Raw genomic sequence first — 11,338 nt, 5'->3', positions numbered from 1 at the left:
TCCGTAATTCTCACTCTGAGGGCCACTGACCTGGATGATGGGAAAAATGGAAAGGTATTTTATCGCCTGAGTCCTCATCAGTCGGAGACTGTACTGACATCGTTTGCTATTGACAATTCTACTGGTGACTTGTCAGTGATAAAACCACTGAAGTATGTGAAGGGGGAACAACACGTGATTATCGTGGAGGCTAGTGATTTCGGGGACCAACCTCTTACGTCACAGGCTCTTGTTAACGTGACTGTCTTGGACGTCGGAAATAATCCACCAAGCATCAACCTTAATCTCCTCTCCTCCGATTCTCTCGCCAAAGTTTCCGAGTTTGCCAGTAGGGGGACTGTGGTGGCCCATATTGCTGTCGATGATCCGGATACGGGGAAAAATGGAGAGATCATGTGTACCATTGACAATCCCGCCTTCGTACTGCAGAGGCTCGAAAACAAAGAATTCAAGGTGACCGTGGACAGAGCATTGGACCGAGAGCTTTACCAGCAAATCCATGTGACCGTCTTCTGTAAGGACAGTGGCATGCCACCTCTGAACACCTCTGATAGCTTCTATGTAGAAATCGAGGATGAAAATGACAATGCTCCGATATTCGACTTATCAGTTTACACTGCAGGGATCATGGAAAACAACAATGTCGGAGATGTCATCGTTCATGTTCAAGCCAATGATGCTGATGACAAAAATAATGCAGATCTTCTTTATTCTCTCAGTGAAAGTAATAATGGCATGTTCTACATTGACGAGAAGAGTGGCATTATTCGTACACAGGCAAGACTGGACAGGGAGAATGTATCCTCTTACTCCGTCATAGTGATTGCACGGGACCAAGGGGATCCAGCTTTGTCGGGATCAGCTACAGTAATTATCTCGGTTCTCGACAAAAATGACAATGAACCCATGTTCAATCAGTCACGTTATACTTTTACAGTCAACGAAAATGCTCCTGCCGGGTCACAAGTTGGAATCCTATATGCAACAGACCAGGATGAAGGTGAAAATGCAGTGATCACATTCACTGGTCCAGATTCCGTTCCATTTACAATATTTCCAGGCGGCTACATTAAGACGGACCGCGTGCTGGACAGAGAAGTTCAGAATCGTTACGAGTTCATCGCTAGAGCCAGAGACAAAGACCATGAAGCCACAGCAGTCGTAACAATCCATCTCAACGATAAAAACGACAACAGACCGAAAGTTACCTCCCCTAGTCAACTCAACAACACAGTGTATGTGGACAAACATACAGAGGTCAACACCATGGTTACCATTATCAGAGCCTACGATTTGGACTCCGGCATCAATTCTCAACTCATTTATGAAATTGTTGGAAGGAATGACTCTGGACATTTTGACTTGCATCCAGATAAGGGACAAGTATTTCTAAAGCGCAGTCTAGAGAACAATATTGGAACTTCCTTTAGGCTGGATATTCTGGTGTCTGATATGGGACACCCAGTGCTATCTACCCCAGCCACCCTCAACATTAGGGTCCTCACCTCCAACACTGCTGCTTTGGTGGAACCCAAGTCCAGCAACATCCTCATTGTTGCCATCCTTGTGTCTGTGACAGTTGTTATTTCATTGGCCATCATTGTCATCATAGTCTTTATCAGGAGAAGTGATAGGCAAAGGAGAAACCAAGGACAAGTCAATGAGAACTTTTATAAGGGTGTTGTAGAGAACACAGCTACTGTGTTTGCAGCCCCTAGTGAAGAGTCCATCTCTGAGAAGAAGAAAAAGAAAGGGGTCAGCTTCTCTCTGGAAAATGGTGTGGACAAGGTGTCAGAGGTCACGACCCAAGGTCAAGAGTTTATGTACGACAATGACATGGAGGTAAGATTATTTTCCAGTAAATACATTTGATAGAATATTAGAGTCTCTAAAATTCTCTACTAACAACTTTCACTTGATCTTTGATTTGATGAAATTCCTGAATTAAATTAGATTGTGGAGGAAGAAATTGTTATTGAATTTCCTCCAATGGTACCCAAACAACCTACAGACAACCTTCCGGATTTGACCAGGAGTTGCTCCCCTTATAATAAAAATGAAAGTAAGGAAGTTTGCAAGTCTTCGACTCCCCTTCCATCGAGAGCCAACACACCATCTCTTAGTCCTGAACTCTCACCTAAAAGCATCCTCAGAAACAAGAATACAACTCCATTAACTGGTAATGAACCATCTTCTCCAACACGGCCACCATCTTTAATGTTCATATCACCATCCTCACCAAAGCAGACCTACTCTCCACCGTATTCACCAAAGACAATGCATGTCTCACAGGAAACGATGACATCACAGTCCAACCACACACCTAGCTCTGTACCCTTGTTCTTCACAAAGCCTCCTGTCCCGCCCCGGACTTTCCCGGGGATCCGGAGGTTCCGTCCAGTGATGATGACCAATGGCAGCCTTCTCCTCCATTCCTCAAGGCCAGTCTCACCATTTGAGATTTCTGTTTAGGTATTTTCCATGTGTTTTGCAGTTCACCTGAGTGCGTTTTGCAGTGATTATTTTTTTGGTCACATTTTGATAGTGTCTGCCTCAGATGATTTCAGTTTTGCCTTGGTGGCTGGTTTTGCAAAGAGAGTAGAGATTTTTTTCCTTGTCTGCTGTGGTTCTGTGACGTTATGTTTTCTTACCGTATCTATGACCTATAGGTGTGTATATTTTTCCTTTTCCAGTCATGCTCAGAGTATGAGCAGAATTAACCTTTGATTGTCTAAACCAATTCCCCTGAAGGATATCACAACAGGTCTGAACCTACTTAGAGCCCATATTGTTTGCCTAAATAGTGCTGTTGTAATGCTTTTGAAGCCAAAATAAAGTCACCAGATGCTCTCATAAAAGTTGAAAAATTATCTAAGAAGTTCAATAAGTTTAGGCAGGCTGTCAATTTAGCATTCTTGCTTAAATACCGCCACTAAGGCATTCGGTTTCGGTGATGCAAAACAGTAGTGATCTGTCTATCGTAGTGTGTTTGGAGAAAGATAATATGAAGGGGAAATTGACAAGCGAAATGAAACCCAAGCTTCTATCAAGGGTCTAAAGCCTTGCGATAAAGATCTGTTTAGCTCTGTTTTTGTAAACATCTAACCCTGCACCATCCAACTCTTTAATCTTTTTTACTTCCTTTTTATTACAATAGGTCTATAAAAACAAGAGACTTGTTCCTTATTCTATCTATTTTACTTAATAACATCGGAAATAAATTAAACTCAATACCTGACTCATTGTGCTAAGAACTGTATAGTCAAGCTAAATTTATGGAATCTATCATAAAAACAAATTCTTGTGCCAATATATAAGCGAAATACATAAATATGCCGATTTTATTTTAAACACAGATAAATTCAAGTGAAAGAATTTTTCTGGCCCAAAAATTTTTCTCGTCTTTCATTGAGAGTTTTTCTCCATGAAAATGCAAACTATTTGATGATCAAATAAATTGTTCTGTTTATATAGGAGATAAGGCAGTTGTCTTGAAATACATCTGGTCATGCTATGGTAAAGGATTGTTCTTTCTAGTTTAATTAGGTTTAATTTTTTTCACGTCATCTGAATTGCTCATCCGCTGTGATCTTTTGCCAGTGAATACAATTGGTAGAGTGCGGAAGATTAACACAGTTTTTCTGTGTATTGAACTCACCCAGTTTTTAGATTTGTCGAATTTAAAATAAAAAAAGTTTGGGAGTAGTCAACTGAGAATAGTTTTACATGATTAGGGATAAAGTCTGGAACAGATGCTAGCAAAAAGTGAGATATTGTCCTCAAAAATAGAGAATAATGATCGTCTTGTTTTAGATCAAAAAGCAAAATGTGGTGAACAATTTGATTGAAGTATTTTGAAGTCATGCACATTTGAACTTTCATGCAAAAATTCTGCAATCAGTTTCAATCGAAACTTTAAGTGAAGGTGAAGATGTTTTGCACCAGAGACGTCTGCTTTACCTCTGGGGGCCTAATTGATGTTTCCACATCTTTTATGACACTGGTTTCGGAAGTCTGATGATGATTTATGAGAATTTTATCTTTTGTTTGAATGCGAAAAAATTCAGAAATCATCTGCTATCTGCAGTCAGTTCCAACTGTGCAGTTATGAAGACCTCCAAGGTTTCCATCAGGAATCTTTTTAAAATTTAGGCAATGCATGAGGGGCTATTTTTTCCCCTGGACAATGCAGTAGAGGGGGGACATAAAAAATTGGTTGATCCCTCCACTAATGATGGAATCTCTTGTTCCCTCTGTTAGTTTGACAGTCTGCCAGGCATAAAACAAGCATAAAGTTCTAAACTTGTAACAGCAATTTTCAAAATTATTTTCATTTTACGAGCAGTAATCAAAGTGTGAAAAGTTGTTGGTGAAAAATCTGATGTATGTTTGTTCGTCTAATGAATAGGTAGGAAGTCAGCTTTCGAGGAGGGAGTTTTAAAAATTGGAGTGACCCTCCATTATAGATTCACTTCAAATGCTGGGTAATGATTCAACACAATTGTAACCAAATCTGTTAAGTCATAAAAAGTCCAGAAATATTAGCAGGTAGGGGACAATCAAAAATCACGATGGTACCAGAGTTCAGCGGAAAATGGGCAGTGGTTGAATTTGAAATTTTGTGAATAGAAAATGGTTGATTGAATGTAAATTACAGGTTTAGTGACTGGTGCAGTGACAGGTTGATGTTTGACCCTGTTTGGGGGCTTATGTGCCATGTGGGGTGATGCTTTAGAAACTTTTTAGGGAGGTGATGCGTCAAAATGAATTTTCCTGCTGATTAAAATTGCTGAATGAAGAATTAAATTTGGGCCGAGAAAACTGAAAGAGATCAATATAATTGTGATACTTCCGTGGATCACGAATTGGACAGGCTTCACCTGCCTCTCTATGCAGTAAAAGATACCAAATTGATACATAGCCCTGGCTTGATGGACAGGGGAAAAGGGGTCGTCAAGTAGATGGGGATAATTGAACATGTAGACTGTCTGTGCACCCCTCCCCTCTATCAAAGTCCAAACACACACCTGCTGTGAAAACACGACCAACTGCCTTTATATTCAATGCATCCATGTTTCTGATCTTGTTTAGCTTCCAGAATATAAGTAGCTAATTCTTGTGGGTTCCAGAGACACTGGATATCTTGGTATCTGCAAAAACATGATAATCTTGTCTGTCTTTCCCATTACTCTTGAGTATATATGAAAATTTAGACCCTTGCTTACCACAGGTGCTGCCTGCACTCATCTTTCATCTTGAGTTTTCAATTTAACCAATTTCTTTAAATTTTAAACATTTGGTTAATCTTCTGCTTGCATGTGGAATAAATAAACAATTTTTTACTTCGTCTTGGAGATGTTGAAAACCCAGATTAGCATTTGTATGTAAATAATTTGTGGGATTAATCTCCAGTCAGCCACCAGATTAAGTTTTATAACATCAAGCACAAAGCCTGCTGATTGCTGAGAACAAACCAAAATTGATTGAACATGGAAAGAACATCAAAGACCATAAATATTAATGGAATATGAAATAAATGTGCAGGGAGCTGATAGGGTTTCCAGCCGAGGGTGTTGAGGATATGCCTTTTTTCCAGTAAAGAAGTTCAGAGCGAATCCTCATAAAATCTCCATTTGTCAAGAAGGGGGTCCATTTGGAGCCATGATTGTGTGTGATGGATAATCACCATGTAATACTCTCATTTCAAGAGCCCCATCAGACATTGTCCACTAGAGGTGCCGAGACATTAAGCCAAAAGGTCATTAAATGTGAAAGTCGAAGTCAGCAGGGGATGCCATGATGTAGTATTGAGAGAGAGAAAGAAAACAAAAACTGTCCTTTCTTCCTTTAAATGAAGCTCATCTAATTCTATCTCCCATTACTCCATTCCTGTCCCCCCATGATCTAAACAATAGGTATAATGGACAAATCCCTGATTCTAGAAAAATGTCATTAAAATATAAAATGGCCAATAGATGAGAAATCAGTAGGGAGCAGGTTTGAGAGGGATGAGTGACTGTGACGGAATCCATTTACCGGGTATTTAACGACTCACTGGGAAGCCTCCTCAAATTCTGTTACAGTGGCACAAGACACTTGAGGAGAGCCCTCATCATTGTGCCCGGTTGTTTTTATTACTGTTTCTAACGTTTCCTTTCTTTTCTTTTCCTTTTTCCCACCTGCCTCTCACCTGTCTTGGATCAAAGCTTCTGTAGGTAACGGTATGTTAGCAAGTATACCAAGGCGTTACACTCATTTTTCCTGATTCTTCAATTATACATTATAATATGTACTAACTTGTATATTTCATTTTCAACTTTGCATCCGTAGAAAAAAGCACCCTTTGACCATATTGCTATTTATTTATGTTTAAGATATTTTTATATATAAATGCACTTCATTTATTAGTAGTTGTAGTGCAGTTTTATGAATTTTATTGAATATATGTGTAAAGGATAAATTCTACACGCCTTGTCTATTTTCACAACACAGAAAAAAAGATAGTGCACCATGTAAACTCTTTGCGTCATAGGTATCTGAGTTAATTATTTCCCAGATTAATTTTGATTTCTTAACGAATTTGTGGAGTGCCAGTGTGGAGGCTTGTCTCTTTCTCCTGACACCTTCAGCATTGCTCTTAATGAGTGTCTTATTTACAACTTTTAACTTCTACCGATTTTTAATGAGGAGTTTCCTTTTGAAAGAAATTTGATAACTTATATTGAAGCTAGGAACCTAGGCCTTAAAATACTGCCCCAAGTTAAAAATCATTGTTCATTCCTATGTGTCAAAGATCGGACGTTAACCGATTATTAATTTTCGAATATTTTGACAGCAAATGAAATCCCAAACTTTCATTTTAGATAAACACTGACCCTTTATCAGAGATTTCATTCCTTCCAAATTGATTATTTCCTGTAACTACAAAGCAATGGATTATTTTGAAAGAAACAATCAATAAAGTTTGAATTATCGGTAAAAGTTTTAAAACTATTTGAAGGGGTCGCTAAATGTGAAAGTTGTTTTTTTCGTTTCAGAGGAAAGTGGATGACAGTCACAGTTTAGGATCGGCCAGTGACAGCGGGCGGGGGGGATCGGACGACGAACTCAACTCATCACGGACCCACAATAACTCAGGTGTGTATAAGCTGGGGGGGTCATCCTAGGGACCTGACCAACAGATAATCCCTAAAGATCAAGGCCTGAGACCAAACTGATAATCCAGGAGATCATGTGGAGACAAATATTTATGACCACACATATACATACTTACATGTCTCCGGAAAGTCTCCGATTGTTAAGAAAACCCTTGAACAACTTAAAAGCTTGTGATTACTAGCACATTCATTCAGTTGAATCTGAAACAGATTGCTCAAAGTTTAACCCTACAAGCTTGATTTGAGGAAAACTTGTTGCTCACTGGCGTTCAATTTCATTTGTACATATGCAGGCGTGAGAATGTTATTGTAATGACTTTCATCACTTTTGGTGATTTTTTCCTCACCATCAACAGAAGGCAGTCAAACCTCAGTAGCTTTGGGTCAATTTCTTGTTTGTTTACAAAATCCAACATGAAAAACACAGACCCTAAACAAGTATAACATTTGTCCAGGTCTGAATGTGTTAGACAGTAGTTAGTATTAGAACACCCTGTGTTTACTTTGGCCACTGACTAATGGACTTGAGCAATTTCTGTTTGCTACCGGAAAGAATTTCGATTCATGATTCTTCAAATTCAAACACAGAATCAATTAGCAAAGTGTGGCAAAGTGAAAATCAAAAGCATCTATTGTGTGAAAATATTTCATTGTTACTTTGCAAAACTAGAATTGAGTTTTAATTTTGATACATGTAATTATTCAATATACATAATTGATTGATAAATTTGTCAGTAGTTTAGTTGACCTAAATCTAAACTAAAAGTTTTAAACTTTAATAAGCAAAAAACCCCAGATAGATTAGAAAAGCCATGAAAATGTTAAAACTGAAAGACATGTATGTGCTTAAATTTAGCTGCGGCAGATAAAAGGGTGTAATCAAGTTCTGTCAAGGTTTGAAAATTGGCAAAGTTCTTATTTTGACATTTAAAGAGAAGAATTTCACTGATGTTTCTAAGACTCTCATTTCTGTATGTTTTATAGGTGACATTCATTCCACGAAAAAAGACTGGTACCTTCACCACCAGAGATCCTACGACGCCCCGATGCAGACATTCCTTCCCCCCACTAACCCACCCTCCTATCACCTCCTGCCCCACCCAGGGGGAAGTCAAAATGGCCGCCAAAACTACCAGTACTCAGATTCCATGGATCCGGGTCCATCGGATGCTTCATTGAGGACATTTCATGGGAGAACTATGTCATATGATACAAACTCTTCCTCTGAGGGACTAAATCAGAATGGTGGTCCTTCTGATTGTGTTGTATGACTAAATCAGAATGGTGGTCCTTCTGATTGTGTTGTATGACCCTATCACACTTCTGCAAATAAAAACACAAAGAAACACTAATTTGCTAACAAGTGCTAGGGTGACTCCCAATTATATATTTTTTTGTTGGTTGATTCACAAATCATTCAGGGTAATTCATACCTTTGGAAAGGAGTTCTCAAAGATTCTACAAAGAAAACCCCTTTTAACATTATAGCTAAACTGTTTACTCATGTGATTTCCAAAGTGAAATTCTCAGCAGATTGAGATAACTATAAAAAAACAGAGTTAGACAATTGATCTGAGTAGATATCAGGGGATAAGTGATTGAAGCTCTTCCAGCCTGTAGAGACAAGAGGAAGGAATGCTGATTCCCCTGTCAAGTCACTCAGTGCCCCAGGGAGGATGCCAGCCCATCTCTTTATACTCCATTGTAAGTATACCAGTATACAAATATATCAACAAAATACAATCACGTAGAACTTTTCAATATTGAATTAAAATGTAAACTTTTTGGAGTTATTTTCGGACATTTCTGAGATTAAAATTTGAAAATTCCTGCATGCACCTGGATTATACAGTAGATTTGTGCATCACAGAGATAATATTTTATCAAACTCTTAAATTAAGGTAAGAGGCCACTGTGGTTGGTACTTCTACACTATTCAAACCTCCATCATTGAAGAGTGTTTAAGTGTCTACTACATTTCAGCCTTGGGTTTGATATCATTGTTTTTGTATCAGTTTCTAACACACTCAATTATTGATCAAACTGTCATGATAGGCCATTTTAATATGATACACAGCTTAGATGTTTGTTATCGACACCTTCTTCTAATCGTTTATGCATGCATGAAATATAATGATACATGCAGGTGTAAAGTGTAGAATTAACTGTTGTCAGTTTCACACTCCCAGTAATCAATTTCCTGGTGTTTCACTCAAAATTTTAAATTAAACCAAAAATCCAGTGCATGTATAGGTTTATATAACATGAAATATCAAATAATGATTAAAAATTCTATGACATTCATGGATTGGCATAAATTTTAAATGTTCCATTTATTTTTCAGACTTTGGGCCCTTCTGGTTTACTGACAAGATTTTTTCATGCCACAGAGGGGAAAAGAACTCAGAAATCTACATGTTGACATGTAAAGGGGAATAACTCTTGAAATGTGATCTCAGTGATTTTCAAGGACAGACACAAAACACAATGGTGCCAAATTCTGTTTTTGCTTTTACATGTATTTTTTATTATTCCTAGACCAAATATGGGATTGTTTTGTTGTACATTTAATGTAACATGAGATAAATGGTGAATAAATGTATTCACTGCGAGAGCATTTCCTATGACAATGTATGTGGTGTATGTGTGCTAAATGTGAGGTTCGTTGGATTGATTGTAATGAGGTGTAAGAAATGTGTCCATAACTGCAAAATATTTACCATGGCAGCACATACTGGTATGCATTTTGTATTGATATAACTGCCTGATATGAGGTTAATGATAATAAAATATATTTTTAAAATATGATCGGTGTCTTTTTGTGATATAGAAATAGTGTAATCACTGACCATTGGTCACCAGCAGAGTCTGGTATTCTTCTTTGAGATGGAATTAATTAGATAATTGACCACTGCGCATTATCTGTGTATTAAGGAAAATGAACAAAGTGAGGAAAACAACAAAATCTCTTCCCATAATATATTTATAACATAGATAAGGGACTTCAACATAGCAAGTCACACAGAAACAGTTTAATATCAGGCTTATCTCAATATCTCAGTAACATGGTGCTTCAGGTCTCTGACATACATGTATCTCAATAATATCTCAGTAATATGGTACGTGCTACAGGACTCTTGAAATATCTCAGTAACAGTGCTGCATGTCTCTGACATAGCTTAATAATATCTCAGTAATACAGTGCTATAGTTCTCTGTCAAACACTGTAGCTCAATAATATCTCAGTAACATAATGCTACAGTTCTCTGACATATCTTAATAATATCTCATTAACATAGTGTTACAGTTTTCTGACAAACACTGTAGCTCAATAATATCTCGGTATTACAGTGCTACAGTTCTCTGACATATCTCAATAACATATCAAGTACATGTATCTTAGTATCACATTGCTAGATGTAGTTCCCTGATATATTTCATTTATATCCAAGTAACACAGTGCTACCTGTTTCGATACCTTCCAGTTTCTGCACTTTGAAAATGCAGCTGCACTTACCCTGGTCCCAAGCTTTTTAAGACCATTACATCAGAACACTTGAAATACATGTACTATATAAAGCCCATCTTGTTATCTTGAGGTTAACATACACTTTGAAATACCCAGAGATTTGAGATATAAAGGTGAAAAGTGGTCCAGACTTCCCACTCAATTTGACAAATTATTATCCTAGATAACAAGTTAAATGTACTTTATTAGCTATGAAATACTTTCAATGATTAAATGATATTTTGTCTGTAGGATTTGTTTGCACTATACCTGGTAATTAATGTTAAACAAGAGGGTTTCACTCAATAAAATTAAAATAAAAGATATACTTTTATAAAAGATACTTCTTTAGATTATGACCCATTCTAGAAGCCAGGATCGCTTCAGTTACACTGATCAGGCTTAGCTTTCTAGATTTTCACTTTTTTCCCCAAATGTTGATAAATATTGTTTCCCCTGTACATGTATACACAAAAGCTAAAGGATATATACTATTACTTCATGCATTTCCATTTTTATTTGTGAAAAAAAAACTGTGTAATTTTGAACCAAAATTATAATACATGGATACTGCCTCTGTGTCTGAGAAGGACTGTCATAGGAATGTGTATAACCATAGAACAACTATGAAGGTTCTGAAAAATAAGTTTCAAACTATCTTTTAATCATTTAG

General features: G+C 37.4%; 1 protein-coding gene across 11 annotated transcripts in view; it reads left to right on the top strand.

Annotated features, from left to right (window-relative positions):
* The window catches only part of LOC128155343 (protocadherin-9-like), a 26,558-nt gene extending 16,593 nt beyond the window's left edge, over positions 1-9,965 (top strand). For 9 of the 11 annotated variants that reach the window (XM_052817013.1, XM_052817011.1, XM_052817010.1 and 6 more), the window contains exons 2-5: positions 1-1,842; positions 1,954-2,472; positions 7,038-7,137; positions 8,142-8,178. The exon at positions 1-1,842 is cut by the window's left edge and continues 1,407 nt beyond it. In XM_052817013.1, the coding sequence (XP_052672973.1) occupies positions 1-1,842; positions 1,954-2,472 (2,361 nt within the window). In that variant the 3' untranslated portion in view covers positions 7,038-7,137; positions 8,142-8,178. Of the gene's footprint in view, positions 1,843-1,953; positions 2,473-6,206; positions 6,222-7,037; positions 7,138-8,141; positions 8,862-9,501 lie in introns of those variants that run through there. The other 2 variants (XM_052817014.1, XM_052817016.1) reach the window with 2 other exon arrangements.
* The last annotated feature ends 1,373 nt before the right edge of the window (positions 9,966-11,338 follow it).

The sequence above is a fragment of the Crassostrea angulata genome, chromosome 7, assembly GCF_025612915.1.
Source record: "Crassostrea angulata isolate pt1a10 chromosome 7, ASM2561291v2, whole genome shotgun sequence".
NCBI classification, from domain to species: Eukaryota; Metazoa; Mollusca; class Bivalvia; order Ostreida; family Ostreidae; genus Magallana; species Magallana angulata.
The sequence above is the reverse complement of the archived record's forward strand: the minus strand, read 5'-3'. Positions and strand labels throughout refer to the sequence as shown.